A 21,847-nucleotide genomic window follows, 5' to 3' on the forward strand; every position below is an offset into this window, starting at 1 on the left:
TGAGTAAGGAAAATCGATTGTCCTGAAACTTTGTATTAAAAGAAGACAGATCGGAAGAAGCCCATCAGTTTGTTTTCCTTTGTCAGGCAGAATCTGCTAGTGGCTTAACACCCTGAACTGCTCTGTGCAGTGTGGTTCTTGCTGCTGAACACAGCTTTCACAACTAATGCGTAAAATCTACCTTTGTTCCTCTGAGCTGCGTGTGCAAAACAGCTAAGAACAGCGTTTGCAGTGACTTTGTTTTGGTGACTGTATTACTCCCCAGCAGGCAAACAACAATACAGAGAAAAGCATGGGTTTTTTCCTACATACTTTTTCAAAATTCTGGAAGTGCCATGAAATCTCTTGGTCCATAATCGTAAAGCTTTTAGAAACTTTCAGTAAAATGCCCCCGCCCCGACAGATTCTGCAGTCCTTAGTATGAATTTTGCCTGAAAAAGAATGGGGCCCCAAATGTTTGAAACTGCACACTAGAAGGCTAGCTGGTAATTAGTCTTCCTAGAGTGGACATTGTAAAAACAAATCATTGAGCCATTTGTTGCTGTTCTACCTAAGAATACAGTTAGTTAAAAGAGCCTCAATGCCAAAACCCTGAGAAAGAGCTCAGGATGTTCTATGTATTTTTAAAATGGAAACGACCGGCAGCCCCGTCTTGTAACAGAGCTGGGCGCCGGCCCTTGTATAATACATGTGCAGTTCACCACAGGGAAGAGAGCAGATTTAGGATTTTTATAGGGAAGAGCTGTAAGGTGATTTGAAACACTGAGAAACGTAATTTGTGGTGATTTAGTCATCATATTTTTTTATGTCTATTGTAATGGAACAAGGAATTAACTTAAAACATTTGACCCAGAGCCTTAGTGATAAAGTTGCTACAGGAGATAAGAACATGCTTCTGAGTCTTTGTGGAAAGGACTGGGGAGCTGGGGTATGCTGCCATTTTCCCAACAGAGCAATCTGAAGTGGTGGCATCAGAGAGGTTCACACAAGGGAATCTAATGGGAACAGTGGAAAAGGTCAAATGTACAGAATTTCCTAAGGAAACTCATGGAAAAATCTGTTGCACCAGTGACGTTTCTTGGGTGTTTGTTTCCCATAAACGTTTGGCAGATGCAGTTTATCTTGGAAGGCAAATGCAGCAAGGGAAAGACTACTGGAGAGCCAGCAATGCACCAAGGATGGAGCAGGAATAGCTGTAGCTTTTGCTGCCATTTCAATCATGGGAGTAGATGGTTCCAGATATGTTGATGTGATCACGGGCCTGGCCAGTTTATCAGTCCCTAGGAGCTCTCTAGCAATGGCTTCCTGTGGCATGAGGTGCAAGATACGCATAGCAGGGCAACCCGGGACCGAGTCTCAGGAGTGTTCACTGCTGCAGTTCCCTGCCAGGGTGGCAGAGGCACAGTGCCTCCCTAGACTCACCTCCTCCCCTGTGTGGGACACAGCACCGTGTGATCAGGCAGTCCTGCTGCCAAGTAACAGCCTGGCATAGGAGCTTACCTTGTACTGCTTAGGAGCTTCAGGCAACTCAGGAACCGCAGGCTGGTAACTCTTATGAATGTACTTTTCTGTGGAGACAATGTGTTTTTCTCCTTACTTTCATGACCAGGTTGTATTGAAAAGAGAATACGCGCTTCTTACAATGCTTGCATTTGAATAAAGGCCATCTGGTTAACCCCCACAGCACTGCAACCTGGGGACGGGCATCTTGCTAGCCAGCTCCACGTGAGAGCCATCTGCACACGGCGCCTGGGCAGCTGGGCCTTCTGATCAGCGTCAGGGCCAGCAGATGCAAGGGGACTACTTTAGCCATTGTCCCTACCCTGCAAGTTCTTCATGGGGTGAGGAGGACCTTTCTATGCAGGGTCCTTCCCACAAACTTTTGTGTTTGTGAGGGTCCAAGTTAAAAGAGAAGAGGCGGCCTCTCTTGCCTGGCACTGACTGTGCTTTAGATTGGATTTAGAATGCCAAAGACTGTGGGAGAGGTTTTGGACCAACAGAAAGCAGGGAAACAGCAGAAATATTGCAAGAGATCCTATTCCACATCCCATCCTGTGCTCTCAGGAGAGGCTGAGAAAACCAGTGGAGTGTGAGCTGGAGCCCTTTTGCCAGTGCAGACACATTCTCTTTTTGTTCATCAGGGGCAGTGAGCTGCACACAAATTTCTTGCTAATTCAGCTGCTGAAAGAAATAGAAACTTGACCATGCACCTCTACAAAGAACACCTTTACAGGGGAAAAGTCCACAAATGAAATGAGTTCCTATTAGTACAAATTCCACCAGCCCCGTCATGAGAAGCCATGAGGAAAAAGGATAGTAGTTAAGCAAGGTCATTAAAAATGATCAAATTTTGGGTGTGTTTGTGTGTGTGTGAGCATACACAAATGCATGAATACTTTGACAAAAGCTAGCAGTGGACTGTTGAGAGGCCAGTGGAGCTAGGTTTCTGCTTTGTTACATAGATAAATTGCCAAAGGAAACATTATCCAAACAGTTCCACTTCAAAGGCAAAACGACAAGCTTTGGGGAACTTGCGGTACTTTCAATCTGGCCAATAACCAAGTGTAAAGTGTAAAATATACATGTTTAGGAAGTAGGACACATGCCGTTCAAGACAGGCCTTTCCCATGCTCTCAGATCAGTGCAGCTTCATTTGATGTGCAAATGCGTGTGTGATCTGTCCTGGCAATGTGCTGCCTGCCAGCAGCACAAACATTTCACAAGCAGCCTTTTGGGTTACTTCAGCACACTGTGTGCACAGCCTCCTTGGCAAACTCTGCAGCTTGAGCTTTTCTTACAGTGTATTGCTGTTGTGGTTACACAATCTAGATTTATTTAGGAGTTCCCAGCAGGAGACATCAAGCAGACAAAAGCACCTTGAAAAGAGCCCAGAGTTGCAGGATTAGATGATACATATTAGGATTAGAAGACAATATGAGGATTGGTTATGGTAATTCACTGGGGAATATATCAGCAATGATCCTTAAGTTGAGTTAAGTTGAGTTAATATCCTTCATTGATCCTTAAGTTGATTTGTGTCAGAGACCCTTCCTGGGCATTGGAGACTTCTGGGCATTACAGCTGATGGCAAAGACCCTCCATAAAGTATGTGCACAGTGCAGGGCAGCCTCTTATTTACTGTTAGAAAATTCATCCTATAAACCCATGGCAAGTAACAGTGCAAGTGCTTGCCACAGAGAAATGGTAGATCATGGGTGCTGTCCTTCCTTTCACTAGTGGTTTGAGGGGATTTAAATTTGTAGATATCAGAAAAAGGTAGTTGTGGTCTTTGCTGTGCAGCTGGGCTCTACAGTAACCTGTGCTAGGGGAATGAGGTTCACTTTTGGTGAGGATTCAGGACCTAAACTCAGCTGGCTGATCTGTTTGAGACTTAGCACATTCTTATGAATCATCAGCATGTAGATGTGTTTTTTCTCTGCCTTTAACAGCAATCTAAGGGGATTAGAAACATTATACAACAGCTTGGGTGACCTATCTCAGTTGTACCAAGAAGCAAGTTACCTTTTTGCCTCTGTTTCCTGACAGTTCTTCGGGACAGATTCTCAGTCATACATGTGTGCACGTCCTCTAGGCCTTTATTTTAGTCAGGCACTTGGCACTAAGCACTCCTCCAGTATAGCAGCTGTGGCTACACAGACAGCTTAACCTGCTCTTGACCACAAAAATGGCTGAACTTGCACTGTAGCGGGACATAATAATACCTGGCTTGTGTTAACCTTGAATTCCAGTGTGTAAGTTCTAGTCCTCTAAAAAAATTAGGCAAGCGCTTATTGAAACCAGCAAGCCAGCACTCCTCATTGCACTATGTGGAAGAGGAAAATGGGACCCAGGTGGCAGCATATTCTAGTCACGCTTTAGTCACACGAAATTACACCACTACTCTCACGTCAGCTTAATCCAACCTTATAAATGGCCCAAATTTCAAAAGTGCCAGAGTCCCCTGCTTCACTTCAAAAGTTTCCAAGCACTTTTCTTATTCTTTGTAGCCTGACTCTAGCTTGCCACTAGTTTCACTTCATCTGTGTACGCTCCAAACAGGACCTGAGAAGGGCCAGTACCATCTGTGTTTTCTCTTCATGGATGGCTGATGCTCTCCCTTACAGCAAACAGCGTTCAGGCTTCTTACCCAGGACAGCCAATCCACTGAATGTTGTCAGAGAACATGGCACACCTTGAAAAGCTTTCTGGCAGAGGCACATCTAGTTCCCTGACACCCACGTGCTGTCAGTGGACACTGAGAATACAGTATAGAATTAACCCTCTGATTAACAAGGCAGAAAGATGTATTTTATGCAACTGTAGTCTATTGTGCTCAGAGAGCTCTATTTGCAGGGAACGCTGATGGCATCTAATAGCCACAGAGGCTTCTCCTGCTTCTTCGTAGAGACAGCATGAGTTGTACAGTGCTCAGTATCAGTCACTGTGGTATAAAGTTGCGATTAGAAAACTCACTTCCTGTGTTGATAGGCTTAATATGCGGTAAATGGAGATGCATGGATGCAAATGTAAGGTGCTTGTGAATGTAGCTCTCCAGAGCTCTAGGTGTAACCATGCAGGAGGGAGCCTTAAGCAACAGCATAGTGTATTGCTTGTCTTTGACTTCCTCCCTAGCCAAACTGGTGCCCTGAACTCAGTGAGTTATTACAGGTTCTGGCTTTTCCAGGACAGAACTGAGGAATAAGAGAGCCCTGTAACACTGCTGGGCAAGGCAAGCTTTTTCATTCTGGCCTCTGGGGGGAAGAAGGGAGAGATGGTTCTTTGTAACAGGTGCTAATCAGTGCGTCAATGCTACCCAAGTATTGTCAACATCCATTGCTTTGTGTGAAGGCCACAGAACTGAAATTCTTTTTGCCTTTGTTCACATCCTTTTCCAGAAGAAATACACAGTTATTTCCAAACTCTGACTTTATTACACCTACATACACACTTATTGATACATTTACTCTCATTTGCCTGGGGCTCCACAGACTGGTTGCTTACTATGGATTGGATTTTGTTTTTTTCCTTAGATGACAACACTCCCTTGTTTTGCATGGGTTCCAGAGCAAGTTTTCTTACTTTAATTTGCTTTTAGAAAAACACTCTTTTGCCATATGTGACTGCTTGAGGTGGTGAAACAGGTTGCAAACAGGTCAGAGAGACAGGAAGACTATGGAAAGTGCTTATTGCCCAGGCAGGGCCACGACAAAGGCTCGTCCGTGCCACTGGATAAGACAAGCAGAAATGGAACCCTGCTTACTATATTCTTGATTTCCCAGACTTTCAGGAACAGTGCTCCTTTTTTAGATTTCAGTTTCACTGCTACTCTTAATTGTGGTTCTCTTTTGTCCCATCTGCTTTAGCCAAGTTACTTAATGTACAGTGATTGCCTCTAGAGCACTGATTAAATCAGTAGCATTATGCTGTGATGCTGAGGTATAACAAATGCTTGCCGTACAATGAAGTAGCTCACTGTTATTACTGAGTAGCTGTTTTACACTGTCTAAACAGGCAACATTTCAAAAGAGGAACGCTGTTGCTGGCAATGAAAGTAATCTTGGAATTAAGGGATTGCCTGAGGAGGAGCTGTATAGTACCTGGCCATGTGAATTTTATCGACTGTCAAATTAATATTCAGTCTGTCCTCTTCCCCCTTTTTAGGATTTTGAAATTAAAGACAAGTGGAATATCACTCCATAAATGATCTGATTGTTAATCATCTCTGTGACTCATCTACTGGAGAAAGAAAAGGCATCAAAATTTTTTTAAACGTTATCCAAAAATCAAGCTGTGATGCAGCAGTTTGCAAGGGTGCCCCACTGGGTCTGATGATTTCAAATCTTCCCCAATAGCTAAACTTTATGACCATGAGGGCAAGGATGAACTTTGGCTATGACCTAGATCTGCAATTCGCAAGTGTTTTTCATACAGCTGCAATAATATTCCAGAAAATGTAATCGTCCTTTTACTTCATTCACTTTTGCAAATGAAAATAAAGCTACTGTGAGAACAGATTTTTTGCTAAGAAAATATTTTTTTTAATATTTTTATAGCTCTGTCAACAACAAAGGAGTCTCAGTCTGTAAAGTCTTTCTCTAAACCTTTTTAATGGAAAAAACTTCATAGAAAATATCCTTTTACTTTTTTAATAACATATAACTATATACATGATTAAAAACTGTAACAAAAAGCTGCAGGGACTGGAAAAATGTTTTGTTGGATCCATGCAGATGGTACATTAAAAAAGGATTTCACAAGTCCATATACATCAAATGGAGCTGCAGTGAAAAGCTTGAAAAAAAAAATGGCAACTCTATATTATTTACCTGAAAGTACTGGGAATAACACACAGACATACAAAACACACAAAAAGAATACAAAAGAGTACACAGTATAAATGATGCTAGCACAGAAAGTTTTGTTTTTAAGTAAATAGGAGGAAAGAAATAAAATCTCCTTTTTTCACAGATTATATTGCAGTTAAAAAGATAACTAATTTCTTATTTGCTGTGTTTTTTTGTTTTTCTCTTTTAATGCTCACATACACTACAGTAGGAGTATATGATATTCGCATTTAACAACTCAGGAATATTTTGACTCATCTCCATGTCTGTGAATGTACTGTCATTTCCAAAATAACATCATGTATACATATTGCTTTAAAAACACACACATAGATTGACATGAGTTATAAATACAAAATGTTGATTTGAGGGCCACAACACTGCAAAGTGCTGCATAATCTTGCCCTGATTCAGCAATATATTTAAGGATGCACTTAACTTAAGGTCTAAGAGGAATTCCTCAGAGGGTAAAGAAAGTTAAGAATTGCAGAAATCATTTGCTGAATCAGGTCTGGACTTTTCAGTGGTTTGTAGCATAGTGTCTGCAGCTAGGAAAACTATTACACATGAGTCTATAATTCTGTCCTTACACTCCACATAATGTAGCTACAGTAAATCATCTGATCTACTATACTTTCAAAATAAATTTTCTTAATTCTAACTTAAAACATAAAGCAAAACCTTTTTTTAAAAAAAAAAAGTCTGGGAATTTGATGAATTCTGCAGCTGGAAAGAAGAAAAAGATGATGTTTAGTTTGTTAGTTGCAAGTTGGAAGAGATTCTGTAGGCAGCAGGGAATGGTGTGACAGTGGTTTTAAATATCTGACTCTTAAAAAGAGCTCACACATGTTTTTGTGCTGGGTCAAGAAAAGAGCAGACATCACTAAGAAGTTGTAGTTACCAGCAGGTAACTTCACCTGAGACTCCCAAGCATGGTGAGGATGGCAAGCCATCGTTTCATAATAAAATGAAGTCAAGCTAACTTGCTTGTCAGGTGGGTTTTTGCTGGATAATTCCTTCTGTAATGAATAGTAACAATTTCCCACTGGTAGAAGTAGAAACATCTGCTATAATCACGGACAGTTTACTGGCAAACAAGGTTACAGAGTCTGTGTGTGCATATGCTTCTTTAAAAAAGAAAAAAAGGTGAAAACAACAACAGTAATAACAAAACTAAGCAAGCCGTGAAGCTGAAATACTCTGTGAAGCCTTCAAATCTGTTCCTATTCTCCTTAGTCCCCTTCCACCTTGCCTGGCCATGCTCTTTTTGCAGGCAGGTAAAACTTTTTAAGTCCCTTTAAGTGAGGGAGGATTTTTGCTTATAATAAGCAAGGCATAACATAATTATTAAAATAAGTTTTGAAAATCAAAAAGCTGTGAGTCTGAAAGCCAAATCTCACTGATAAGTTTTTGGATTTCATTATGCATGTAATGATCCTTCCCCAGTTTGACCTCTTTATGTGAGTGTGCTAACTGAAAAGTTGCCAATATACCAATTTCTGGATGGTTACAGTTCACAATTTTTTTTTTTTGATGATACTTGCTGATGTCGCTCACTGCTAGCATTTTGGGGTGAAATCTGGCTTGTAAAGCCCTGTATGAAACAAGAATATCAGCAGAAGGCAGGCCCTGAAAAGGCAACTTGAAAGCAATAAGACTTATTCTGTTTATTTAATGAAGAGATAAATATGTGTGTGCATGCATTTGCACTTAAGAGTTTTATAGGTAGAACCATTATTAAATGATGCCCAATAGCAACTTTATCTCGTTTGTACGGTTTGTATGGTTTGTTTTATAAAGATGTAAAGGTTCTCAGCAGAGTTTTATGAAAACATGCAGAGTTGGCTTGCATTACTTATGTGATTATGTGCCTGGTATATATGTTGCAACTTAATTTCTTAAATATATATTGTGTAACACTTTTTATTCCTGAGTGCTGGTCCCCATAAGGAATAGAGAGGGTGGAATCCTGTGCTCTTCTGCACAACTTTGTCTTTCATCATTTTACGAATTCTTCTGAGGGATCTTTATTGTCACAGTTTTAACTTCAGAATATTCTCTCAATCCACATTCACCCCTAAAAAACAAATTGCAGCTGTCAGCTTACACCAGTCATTAATTCCTTACTGAGCAAAAACGCATGAAGTGATTCCTTGACAAAGTTAAGATACAGCCTAAATTTCTAGGCATGGGTTTCCTGTTGGTCTGTTACTTTATACAAGATTTACATTCATGCTATCTTTCAAAAAACCTGAATATGAACTTTCAGTTTAGGTCAGAAGAACAACAGATGGCTCCAGCATTTGATAAGGAGATACAGAACCACATTAAACCCACTGTCCCTCAGAGGAACTATTCCAAGTGAATTGATGTCCTCTGTCCTTTCCAGATCCTGCAAACGTCCAAATGACAAGACTTGCACTACTGTCCAGTAAAATTACTGCTTATATTTGCACTCAGGAGGCAGAAGCTCCAAGCTGCATACTGTGGTAAGTGAACTACTCACAGTCCTGGATAAAGTTGAACATGATTCCTAACACATTGCTCTTTTACCCTGTCAAAATATCCAGCAGCAGGAATCAGCATTTGCACTTAGTATGAAAGAGAGTTCAGCCTGCTCGGATTTCCACTAGTTAACTAGAAGAGCTCTTTTTGTCCTGGCACAGCATCTTACAGCAGATCCTGTAAACTACTGAAGCTAGCCACTTACTAGATCCCAGTCATCTGACACCTAACACTGTGGATTCCATGTTCTGCTTGGGACAGATGATGCTTAAGAAATGGCTGTTTGTGAAAGCTGAGTAGATTTTACTGCAGTAAGCTCTGGCCTGGCTCATCTCTTAGGCAACTCTGCTGAAGTTTAGAGTGGACTTGGCTCCTTGGGAGTACGCCATTCTTCCCTAAAGTACAGGTATTGCATTTCCCTATTTATGTTTTGAGTGAGGGATAAGTGTGTTCTAGTCAAGTTGTTGAGTTCTAAGCTGTCTGCTGTGTGCATAAAGCAAAAAATATCCCCATCTCAAAACACGTACAATCCAAGCCCATAAGTGGAAGGTCTCTTCTACCTGAACGCATACAAGGATTCTTACGCAGACACTCTCGTGGGCGTTTGCCTCTTAGTTAAAATGTTATCCCAACATTTTAACACACAATTCCCATTTCACACCACCCGCAGTTCTGAAAACTTTCTGACATGCCTATTAGCTTGGTAAGCCTGACACCTGATATACAGGTTGATGCTTAACTCACCCAGACTGATGTTTCAGTAGGAATTTTATGATTTACCACAGCCTAAATACATGCAATAAAATATACCAGACAAGATTTTTCAGCGTGTGAAGGGTGCCCAGTGATTTGGAGCACCACAACTCCAACTTTGAGTGGAAAGTCCTAGTTTTGTCTCCAACAGAATGAGCAAAATATTTAGCTATTTGTCCAACTCAGCTGAGCCACAGAACCATTCCCTATAGCTCAGCTGCCATGAGGAGCTGCATGGAGTCCAAGAACGAACACTAGTAACTAGTCTCTCTGCATGGAAGTTTCGGCTTAATTCAGTTGCGCTGCAGCTTGGTTCCATACACCGACTGGACATATTTTTGTCAACCAATAGATAACCTAGCCAACAGACAATCCAGTGCCTTTATGTATGATCCAGCTGCCAGTTTGTGCCTTGTCTTGGTCTGGCAAACAAAATTAGGCAAATTTATTGTCTATTTATTCAACTCAAGGCTTCAGGGCCTTATGCACTGATTTTATGGCTGAAACTTTGGAAGTAGACAACTGTGAGGAATTCTAACGCAAGTATTTTTCAAAAGTTAAACAGTTGCGCTTGCTGAATAGGAAGATGGGTTATTCCAGACATTCAGAGCAGATGAGTCAGTGCATGTTCCAACAAAGGGCTAGGTTGTCCCTACAGCCTAATATAGGGAAGTAGGGAGCAATGTTTCATGGCCACTTTGGGTCTTGGTTTGCAGTTCAGTGACAGAGTGAGAATAAGCGTTGCATCCATGAGAGGGAGGAGCCCATGGGTCAAGTTTGCATGATGGCCATCCCTTGCTTGTGTAGGTGTGAGGGAAAAGGAATAGATTGCTCTTCAAAAAGAAATGATGACTCTCCTCCCTCCCTCAGGCCAAGAGAAAAAAAGATAAGAGAAAGAATTATAGCTCCAAACCTTTCTTCTGTTTTCACTTCCTTTGGGAATGCAGCTATGCGCTGCTGTAGCTCAGAGCTATCCAGACAATAATGATTCACATGACAGTAAAGGATAGCGGTAAAGTAGAATGGCACCTCCTTCCCTTGAAGATATTTGGACTGAGACCAGAATTTTGAGAGACTGTATCTTATATAGAAGGTTACATGTGGCCATATAGGATGAGTCACCTGATTTTTCGGTACAGGAGTTCAGTTTTACACCACTCAAGTCATGTAAGGAACTTTAAAAACAACGTAACAAAATCCCGCCTTTTAATAATGCCTTTAGGAATACAAGACTATTTTAAGTAGCCTTAAAGTAAACAAGAATCTTGCATTGTGTACAGAAGTTTTGTGGCAGTGTAAAATGAGTGTGGCAGATCTAAACTGTCTATGTTCATTTTTTTCCCCATATATGTTAAAAATCTGGGAATTTAAATGCAGGAACAAATTGAATCTTAGCTAATACAGTGCTAGCACAAACATCACAGTGGCACAATTATGATCTGTCTGTAACACAGTGTTAGCTTAGAAAAGATGCACATATATATGGCCACGTTCTGTTCTTACTTTTTGTTCTTTAATTCTGCCTCAACATGATTCATACTGTAAAATGTATCCCTTAAAAATAAACATCTACTGAGAAACTTTGGCATTTTAATAAACAGTATGCAAATAATAAATGGGGCAGGGGGAGGACAAATTAGAAGCCTTGATAGGTTATCTGATCAAGAGGTTCTTAAATGAATAATAGATTAATTACTCATGAGTAGGTTTTCAGGCATCTTTGTGTGAGGGATATTATTTCTATTCCCATCATTTATTGTTTATAGTAAAGATTTTCAAAGCTGTAGATGGGAATCAAGTGTACTACTCCCATAGATTTTTCCATGAGAGTTGGGGGGCTGCCTGTTTTCGCCCCTTTGGAAAACTGTACGATATCAATATGTGAATATTTTGCTTGCAGAGTTAACCTCCCTGAAGTCAGTAGGGTCAGTCTTGGGTGTCAAGTTACTCATGTGCTCTATTCAGCTTAGTAGTTCTAGAATATTTTCACAATGATAAGAGTTAGATGAGCTGACATATTTATGCCAGTGTGAGATCACCTCATAACTCATGCATGTGAAGAATAGTATGAATGTGTTATTCAAAGTACTCCCTAATGAGGGAAAATATTTCAGACTACATAGAGCTCATTTTATAGATCAAGTTGTATACTTCAATGTATTTAAAGTTTTAAAGAGTTTGACCTTATTTTAGTTTTACTGCTGAGTTTGCTATTAGCCATAAGCTATTTTGAAAGTTTAGGTGGGACGTAACTGGTACATATGCCTCCTGCACAGAAATTAATTGAATCCCTCTCATATATATATATATATATATATATATATATATATATATATATATATAAAGAAATGCATAACCTATCTGGGGCTGATGGAATTGCTAAATTTCCTTGTGATTGTAATGACAATTAAAAATTAATAAGACTTTAAGCTAGGTACATGGAAAGCATTTGAGGGTGGAGCTCCATTTCAAAATATTTGGCACTTACTTCTAAATGCAATAAGAAAAGACAGAAAGCTTTGTAATGGAAGGTGATTTTTAAAGGGTTGTAAACAGTTGTCTATTCTTGTCTAGGCCTGATTTCATTTAACATTGTTTTTAAATCTGGAAGAGAAAGATAACATTTTAATTAAATTCAGATGGACCTATACTAATAAATGTAGCAAAAAGTAAAGCAACGAAAAAATACAAAGTTTCAGCGAGAGGGGCAAGATATATGGCAAACAACTCAAACAAGTACACCAAACCAGTCCAAAGCAAACAGAAACAAATAACAAAAAATGAATCTTTCTAGAAAAACACTGGTTAATACAGCTAAGGAAAATTCTCTTGGAACACAGGTTTACAGTGCAGCAAAATACTCAGAAATTTTCAGTTTCTTTCAGAATAAGAAGGTAGTGCCAAGAATTTATTTTGCTGTGTCAAAAAAAAAAAAAAGAAGAAAGAAGAAAAAAAAGGAAAAAACGATCTTGCCATATACAACTGGCAATAACTATCAGTCATCTTACACTGTGCCCTAATCCTCAGATGGGAATATTTCTAGGTGGAATTTGTGTGGAAGGATTCACTAATGTTCATTGAGTTGTAGAGCTGAAAACAGTTAAGAAGATAACAACATAATACTTACATTTCTCTCCCATTGCCAGACATTTTGAATCCTCCAAAAGGACTTTGGGCATTTAAGGCATTGTAGCAATTTATCCTGTAAAAGGGAAAGGCAGTAAGTCTGATTGCATTATCAGAGAGGCATTTTGAAAACTGAGGGGGAGACTGAAACTTGCGGAGCTAAGGATACTGTATAGCTCTTTGTAATAACAAACTTGTCATTTTTTAAAAGAAAAAAGATGGACTTATGCTGCAATAGCAGCACTGTGCTTCTCATTCAAAAAGAGAACAGGATCTGGTCTGTGAAGACTTGGAGGAGGACAAAAGAACACTTGGATGCAGCTTCAGTAAATGAACTGTTAATTTGCTGACAAACCTCAATGCGAGGTTGTAACACAGAGCTATTAGATTTGAATTTGCCCTTTTTCCGCCCGATTTCATTTGGAATTTTATTTTATCCAGACTTGACATATCAAATTGCAAGGTATCAAACTTTAGAAGTGTCATCGCCTACTCCCAGGGGCTAGAGAGAATGGGTCTTCCCTTGGTTCTTGGATGGTGGTTTTACAGAAAGTGCAGGATTCTTTGTGCCATCAGCAGAAACCTTTCAGGATTCCTCTGCTCCACAGAAAGGGTCATTTTTACTCTGGATTGTTTGTTTTCAGCTGTGCCCTTCAGCAGTGTGACTGCACTTTCCATTTTTCAACAAGTCTGCAGACAACAGCATTCACCCACAGTGAGCAGAGTGACAACACCGCCCTTACAGCTGGTTCATATCTCAGTGATTCACCTTTAGGATGGTCTAGATAAACACTTTTGAGACAAAGGTGCAAAACTGAGGTGACATAACGATTGTGAGTCAAACTCTTTATCTCCAAGAGTGTGATAACTTCGGCCTTACCAGACTGTCCCAGCCTGCATTGCTGAAGAGACTGTCAGGGCCTTGTTTATGTCATTTGTAAAGACAGCAGCTACCAGCCCAAAATCAGAATTGTTGGCTCTCTCTATAACTTCATCCATGGTTTTAAATCTCAGTATTTCTTGAACAGGCCCAAAAATCTGCAAGAAAGATTAGTCATTAATTTATAAAACACACCACTCAGAGACATTTTATTCTTAATTTATTCTGCTTTTTAGATGTCTTCCTTCTCCTGTTTTACTCTTTAGAAATTCCCACAGCAACATTTATTAGTGGTAATACCTCTCTGTAAAACTGTATGAACTTCCCAAAGCAGTTGTCCCAGTGGAACTCATCCATTTCCTCCCTTATCTTTTCTTTGAGGTCGGAGGCTTTATAGCCAATGACAAAAATTGAGCTTCTTTACTCAAACCAATGCTATAAGTTGCTTCATGCATACAGAATTCTGAAGAGATTCTAGTCTCTTTTTATGGTGGTAATTTTCACTTGAAAGCTTTTGTCCCAGAAAATAAATAAGAGAAACAGACGCGTGCTTAGGACATTCCAAAATGATCTTGCCCGCATGTATGAGTACCTCTTCCTTCGCAATCCGCATGTCATCTGTAACATTGGAAAATACTGTAGGTTCAATAAAGAAGCCTTTTCTTCCTAGCCCTTTACCCCCACATTCAAGTTTTGCTCCTTCAGTAATGCCGCTTTGAATCAGTTCCAAGATTTTGTTGTATTGCTTTTTATCAATCTGTGAAAGAGAGAAGAATCAATTTTACTTGCAGACCATGCACCTGACTATCAAAACAGAGTAAATTTTTAGGCAAGTAATTTCCCAGTGAGTAGACTCATGCTTATTATATTCACTACTGCTTGAGCTGGAGATGCCAAAGATCTACAAATGGCTGCTGATTGTAATCTAAGACTCAGTCTTCTTAAAAATGCGTTATGGATGTGGCTAGACCCCACATCCTTGCTAAGGAATCTGGTTAGTAAGTACAAAGAAAGAAGGGCGTTTTTTTTTTTCTTTTGGCCCGATGAATCACATTAACTTCTTAAAAATGATATAAGCCAGGCATTATTACAGTGGCACTATGTTTTCAGAACAGCAGTTTCTAATTCAGCCCATCTTTTGCTTAGAACTCATTTCTCTCTAGTGGTCTACAAGCACAGTTTTGGTTGTAGACAGTTCTTAAAAACAAGTGTTTAGAAAGAGACTCTTGCAAGCTTCTCTCCTATGAATGGTAGCACTGTAGAGTTTGTAGCTGCGTGCTGGGGACCAAAGGCCAGAATCTTGCTGTTAAAGCTGTGAGCCAAACTTTCTAGTATTTAAGATGAGGGCTTCCACTACACTAGGACACCTCGGTGCTGCACAGATAATCTAGCTCCTTTAGAGTTTTCACCTTTCAGACATTTGTCAAATCAGCTACTCCGGACTGCAAAGAGTATGCACTGAGAGACCTCTGTCTTACTACGGTTTAAATGCTTCCAGGCACCATCTAGGCTGTCCAGCTGAAGCACTATTTCTTTACCTGTGGACCTTGTTCTGTAGTTGGGTCAAAAGGACTCCCTACTACTCTCCTCTTTGCACGTTCTACACTTCTTCTAACAAACTCCTCATAGATTGATTCTTCCACATAAATCCGGGAGCCTGCAGTGCAGCATTGACCTTGATTGAAGAAGACCCCCTGGTGAGCTTGTTCCACAGCATAGTCCACTACAAAACAAAGACAGAACAAACTGCTGTGAGACATCATAGACGCATCTGCTATTGCGCTAGCATCGTGTGTATTAGATGGTGTCACATTCCCAAAACTTCAAAGCAGAAGTAGTGGGTTCGGTTAAAAAACCCCATATTATTATTGTGTTAGGTCATAAAGGAAGAAGATTCATTTCATTTTGTGTCATAATCCCTGTGAAAATATGGAATTTTTTAGTATCTAAAGTTGATTTTTTTCCCTGTGTATGTTAGCCTGGGCACAGCTATACTGGTATTAGGTAGTATTAGGAGCGTTACAACTGTTTCAGAAAGACCAGATTGCAAGGGACCACTCAGGATTTCAGGCACTGTCTAGGTAAAGAAGGGTCCATAGATAATACATTCCACATGGCATCTCATGACACAAGCCACAAAATATTGCCTAATATCCCATAGCAAAAATTAAGTCTGCAGCAAAAGTCAAGACACAGCTGTAGCAAGCTATAGGAGTAGGCCATTTGAGAACAATTTCACCAATATCTTATGGCCCTGCAACTTGTAATTTATAAACTAAACTCTAAGACGACCCTAGGAAGTGGATGGTGCCCCACACTATAGAAGCCTGCCTGGCTGGGCACAGTAGGGAAGGGGAAAAATCTGTCTCTTACTGCAAGTTTGCAGTTGGTTTAATCCTGTTGTGAGAAGGATTATAACCATCCAAGTACCTGAGAGAATTTAACTTTGATAATGGCAAAACACATCCTTCACAAAAAGCCAGGTTATGTTGCTGCAAGACAGAAACATCTTCCTGGCCTGTACAGGTGGCCAGGTGAAGCCTTAAAAATATATTTCAATTATGGAACAACCAATACATGATTTCCTTTCCAGCTTCCCTTGAGGTACAGCCAGCTCATCCAGTACTCAAGCAGGAGAGGAAAATCCAGCTACATTTAGACATTCAGATTCTCCCCTTGGGTATAATAGCTGAGTAGCGAAGAATTTGAGCTGTATGATACTGAATTCATCATTATAAAGCGATAGCCTGCAGCACTGCAATACCTCTGTTATCAGCTGTAGCACTTTGGAACATTGCTTAAATATCATTATTTATGGAATAAACAAAACAACAGTGCTTTACTTGCAGCACATCCTAGACAACTTCATCTAGCAAAAATATCCTATTCTGCCTTCAGCATGATGTTGAAAAATATTATTTAGGGTGTTCCCTGGACCACATTCAAATTTTCCCAAGGCAGCTCTACAGAGATTGCAACGGTGCATAGAACTGATTAACTGATGTTTCTTCCTGAAACTGATGTTTCTTTTCTTAACACAGTTTTGCATTATGAAGGGCTCTAACCATTCTTCTTTTTGGTACACTATACTTTCAAGAGCTTTGTCATGCTTTCTGCTAACTTTTGGTACACAGTGTTCCTCCAACAGAACAAACTGTTCTTTTGGAATGGTGAGCAAATTGTCTGTTCTTAAATAATAATAGCTTTGAAGTCTGAACCTCATCAGATCAAGTGCTGGTGGTTGTAGTTATGGGCAGGCCAGAGATCATTAGTATGATACAGTGTGGAACAGTCCTGAAGAAGGCTTTGCTCCCTCTCCTTGCCCTATTATTCATTCCTCTGTTGCCTGTGGCTTCTCCCCAGGTCCTCAGCCTTATTTGGGCAGATACAGCAAGTCACAGATAAACTATAGTTCTGTATGGCAGCTAAGCAGTATTTGTCCTTCTGTGGACGGCCATAATGCAGACCTGGTCCTAGCGCGTACTGCTGTACAAAAGGTGATCAGGTATGTGTGATTAGTAGGTTAGGGACATCTGAGAGCATGGTGATTTCTGGTGAGAGATGCAGCTGAGTAATTGGGGTAGAGGGCTGTAACATCTGCACCTGGCTACAGTTAACCAGGAGCCTTTTTTAGCTTACAGGGATGACTACAGCTGTAACTTAGACCCCCCAACATGGTAAAACTTTCCTATGTAGAAAAGCCTTCAGTTGCTGAAAGTTCGCAACCTTGCTCCTAGCCTTTCAGATGTCATTGATAAGTTTTTTAAATGAACATAGGATTGTAACCAACTCTTGTAATTTATGCGATTCAGAATCATTCTTCCATTCACTTTTCCCTTTCAAATTAAAAAAAAAAAACACCTTAAATTTCTATTCCTTTGGTTACAAAGTAAGTTCTCAGAAAATGCGGTAAGTACAGTGTGCCTGCACACAGCCTGGAACAATAGCTCAGAGCAAGGTGTGAACTGTCCCATTCATCTTAATGAGGTGTTAATGTCAAAACCTCCTGCTGACAATTTCAATATCAACATTGTTAACTATTTCATTACTGATCATTTAAGCAGAAACTTCCAGTTCGTGTTTTTATCCTATCCTGAGCTGCTGTCCTGTACCTTCCCAGGTGCCAAAAATCCCAGCTGCACAAAATCATCCAGCTGCCAAAACCTTCAGCTCCCTGCTGACAATGGCAGTGAGGATATTTCAATACGCAATTCTTCAGTTGTGAAAATTTTTAAAATGGAATAATATCAATGTGTAGCTATTATCAAAACAGCTTAACAAAGGAATATTGCAGTGACTAGATCACCATTCAAATGACTTAATTTAAGCCCTTCTTTTTTATAATTGCTGTGAATCTGCTATCACAGAATTTCCAGGTCTAAAGTGCTGGAGTACCTTGCTGCAGAGTTTAGGACTACAAATATGTATAGGACCGTGATTTTGACTAACACCAGATTGGTTATAACTGCTTCTTTGTTCTGTTGTTCTCTGTGAATCTCTGGGTACAAGTGGTGTCTTTAAAAAAAAAAAACAAAAAAAAAACCAGGCTGTTTCTGTAATATCAAAAGCGTGATTAGATACAGCTATATTTATCCATTTCAATTTGAATGAAAGATATGCCCTAAAATGACAACACACAAACATGTTTTTAGGGAAAATGTGGAAGTGCTGACTTACAATCCGCATCTGCAAAAATAATGTTTGGGCTTTTCCCACCCAGCTCCAGTGTAACTCTCTTCAAATTACTCCTTCCAGCTGCTTCTTGGATCAGCTTTCCGACCTGAAAGGAAATGGAGACGCATTTTACAGGCAATGTAGTCATACAGTTCACTTTAACAGCCAGTGTTGGACATCACTGGACCAGAGCTTTAAATAATCCAGCAGGTTCTTCAATCCAAACAGATTCACATCAGCAGTGGACAGCTTTCCAGGTTTTTTTCTAGAATTGTAGAGGCCTGACACAAAGAGAAGTGTTTGTATCTTTCCTCCCCTGGTATCTATGCTAAAATGACTTGGGGCTGTCTTTTAGGGTGCTATGGGTGGCCAAGTTAAAAATCTGAAATTGGTGTAACTAGAATTACTTCCATCCAAATTACTGGCATGTGCACAAGGTTCTCCGTACTGTTAGCAATAGGTTTGGTTATGTAATTTTCAGTTTCATGTGGAAGAAAATAGATCTGATATTTGAGCATGTGTTAAGTGTGTACTTATTACTATTCATCAGTAATAACTGCAGTCACACTTCTTTATATAGTCCAGGTATTAGTTACTCCAGATGATCACTACTTTTAGAATTTATTTCACTCTAGTACTTACAGTTTCTGAACTGCTAGCTAAACCAGTTTGTAGGACGGCCTCTGTTCTCAAAATGCAGTTTTCAGTGCTCCAAAATTTAAGTAATTTTAACAGTGAAATCATAATCCAGCATATATCAAATTCTGACAAAAACATCAGTCTTCTCTGCAGGATTAGCAGTGTGCAGCAGAATACCAAGAAGGGCAAGCAGTTCCAAATGTACCTTCCCACATCTAACCCTCAACTGTACCACAGATGATCTTAATATGGGTCAAGGAGGTCAAAAGTGCCTCTGAAATGCCTTTGTAGATTGTGGGGTCAGCTGGAGCAGAATGCAGCCCTAAGAGGAAATCAGAGCAGCCTCAAGTTGCCAATCTGACCTAGGAACATAAGGATTGATTAAATGGCGTAGCATTTCGACAGCTACATATATGTCATGTTTCCTGTACCCAGTACAGATGGGGAGTACAGTTGGAGAGGCAGCTGTGCTCCCTGGAGATTCTCCCCTCTCTGGAACAGTGAATCCAAAATAGATCAGATTTTGTCCTGTTGCAGTGTAATGGTAACTATTTTTCTATCTAGGGAAGTAGTAATAGATAGATTTAGGCCTCTGCAACGTGTTTTAAGGTCTCACAGAAAGTTAGATGCCGAGTGACATGGAGAGAGATGCTGACCAGAACTCAAACTCTCATGCTATGTTCACCAGGAATGAGGGTTTTGTCTTCAAAATTCTGTCAACAACTGGACTTCAGTCTCCCGCTAGTACTCTAGGCTCTGGCTGTTGGGATTTCTCAGTTGTCTGTTTCTCTTCCTAATGTCAGGTGAGTGAGATTCCCAGCAGTAAGGGGTTAATGAAAGAGAAGCTCAACCTCTTACAGAACTGAAGTTAGTCTGCTGGAGAAAGTTAACTCAGCACTGGAGTAATCAGAAAGCAAATGAAACAGAAACCAGGGCCCCCACAGAAAAAACAAAGCTAAAAGCCCAGAGGATAATGAAGGAATTGTCAACTACTTCATGTACCTTTGTGATTAACTGTTTATCTGGTGATACCGCTATCGAGTGTGACTGAGGTTATTTCTTTTTCAAAAAAAGAAATTAACATTAACTTATTTTCTTTACTCCTGTATTGATGGAATGGAGTGTTGACATTATCATGAAATTCCTTGCATATCCTCCTTAATTGGAGCTGATTTTATTGCTATGCTTGACTGACAGCCAGACGTGAACATGAAAAAGAAGAACGCTTTCTGCCCTCCACCCCCACCACATACATTGAACATGTCATTTGGAAATCCCAACCTCTCAAGCTGGGCTGAAAATTTACACTGAAAACCAGTGAGAGTGCTATGTTTATAGCCAGTGCCAGCCAATGCCATTCTTACCCTCGCTGCCTTGAGCTTCCCTCTTTCAAAGAACAACAATCCCCTATTTCCTCTCCAAAATCCCCAAAGAACAGAGTATACCAAGGAAGTCAGAGCAATGTGTCCAGCCCACCATCTCTCACGCTTCCATTCTGTCATTTTAATGTCAAAGTTGTTTTGTCCGTGTAAATAGAGGTTTGTAAAGAATTCTGTACAAACAAGTGATTGGGAAATATGCAAGTCCAAATATGTGTATGGCAAATATTAAAATCCAAAAGACGTGGAGACAATGGGCTTAATTTGGAAAAGTGTTGTCCAGAGTGCTGTTAGTAAATGGAGGTTGTTGTCAAGTTTCCAAGCATAAACTTAACAGACAGCTTCACTGTATCCTTTCCATCAGCAGTCAGTGCAGACATCAGGTTGGTAGGGCTCATGCTGCTCAACATTATTGTTCAGTGTGCTCCTATTGTGCCCTGTGCACTAACAGGTTCAGGAAAGTCTTGGGGAGGGCACCAGCGCTCTGATTATTTAGTGACAAAAGCAGCCTTTTGTAACTGACTCTGTCTTTATGGAGAAAGACAGCATGAAAGGGATAAGTGATAGTGTTCCAATCTGTATGGTCTTTTAGTACATGCTTCCTGTGGCGTCTCTCAGCTCTATCTGTGAGCTCCCAACAGGCAGTGCAGCCTTGCAAGGGAACGCTGGAAGAGAGGACTCCCCCACAGATAATGGAGCTGGGCTGATTATTCAGCAGGAATGTTGGCACAGAAAACCCTGACTCCCCATCCTTGTTTTGAATAGGCTTCAAGATTGATATCAGGAGTATCTCTGGATAACTTGTGAAGTACCATAACCTTTTAAGTTGCATGGAGAGTGAGGCAGATGTAATTTGGCCGATCTCAAAGAAAACAATTTGTTATTCAGAACAACAACAACAAAAAAGATTAAAGAAGCATTCTGCAGCATCCATGTGCAAAGAAAGCTACTTGAAGGATAGTGCTGGAAGGATCTGTTTCTGGACTGTGAACTGTATGATGTTAGGAGTTGAGAGCATATCATGATCTACAACACTTGATTGTTATTTGTTTGTGCCTTCTGTGTTTGAAAGTTCGTTGTCTCTCTCAAGAGGAGGTTCATGCAGTCATTTTAAAAATATATCTGTGCAGAAATTCAAGAAGGTCTATTGCCTTTCATATTCTCTTCGGTTTTGGATTTTAGACAAATGTGTGTTTCAAAAAGATACCAGTGGTTTTGTCTGTTATTGTTAAAGCACTGGAAATCTCAGAAGTCAAAAGCAAACCTGTGATATTTCCTCTTTGGCTCCATCCGAGTGTCCAGGATCTTCCCTGTCCTGAGCTTCCTTTGATCACAGATACACAGTAAGCCACTAGGGAACACTAGGAACACCAGAGTCAAGGGGAACAGCAGTCTAGCTGGACAGCAGATGATTTCCTTGTACACTGCCATAAGCAAGACTGCAGAGATAAGCTTGAGTGCACAGGAAAGCTATGTAGATTGTAAGTTTCTATGAACAGTGCAAAAACTGACAGAGGAGAAATTCATCTTCAGTTATTTAGGTGTTC

At 40.2% G+C, this 21,847-nt stretch overlaps 1 protein-coding gene and 1 long non-coding RNA gene across 7 annotated transcripts in view; one reads left to right on the plus strand and one right to left on the minus strand.

Moving 5' to 3' along the window:
• Positions 1 to 21,847, plus strand: part of LOC104148307 (uncharacterized) — a 90,066-nt gene that overhangs the window by 53,061 nt on the left and 15,158 nt on the right. For both annotated transcript variants that reach the window (XR_695096.2, XR_011143837.1), the window contains exon 3: positions 8,734 to 8,833. This is a non-coding gene — a long non-coding RNA (uncharacterized lncRNA). The remainder of the gene's footprint in view (positions 1 to 8,733; positions 8,834 to 21,847) is intronic.
• The window catches only part of ALDH1A2 (aldehyde dehydrogenase 1 family member A2), a 93,306-nt gene that overhangs the window by 2,651 nt on the left and 68,808 nt on the right, over positions 1 to 21,847 (minus strand). For 3 of the 5 annotated variants that reach the window (XM_068959111.1, XM_068959110.1, XM_068959112.1), the window contains 6 exons: positions 18,286 to 18,388; positions 15,147 to 15,331; positions 14,201 to 14,365; positions 13,609 to 13,766; positions 12,730 to 12,804; positions 6,084 to 8,421 (listed from right to left, as the gene is read on the minus strand). In XM_068959111.1, coding sequence (XP_068815212.1) covers positions 8,349 to 8,421; positions 12,730 to 12,804; positions 13,609 to 13,766; positions 14,201 to 14,365; positions 15,147 to 15,331; positions 18,286 to 18,388 — 759 coding nt within the window. In that variant the 3' untranslated portion in view covers positions 6,084 to 8,348. Of the gene's footprint in view, positions 1 to 1,526; positions 1,569 to 6,083; positions 8,422 to 12,729; positions 12,805 to 13,608; positions 13,767 to 14,200; positions 14,366 to 15,146; positions 15,332 to 18,285; positions 18,389 to 21,847 lie in introns of those variants that run through there. The other 2 variants (XM_068959114.1, XM_068959113.1) reach the window with 2 other exon arrangements.

This window comes from Struthio camelus, chromosome 12, assembly GCF_040807025.1.
Source record: "Struthio camelus isolate bStrCam1 chromosome 12, bStrCam1.hap1, whole genome shotgun sequence".
Lineage (NCBI taxonomy): Eukaryota > Metazoa > Chordata > Aves > Struthioniformes > Struthionidae > Struthio > Struthio camelus.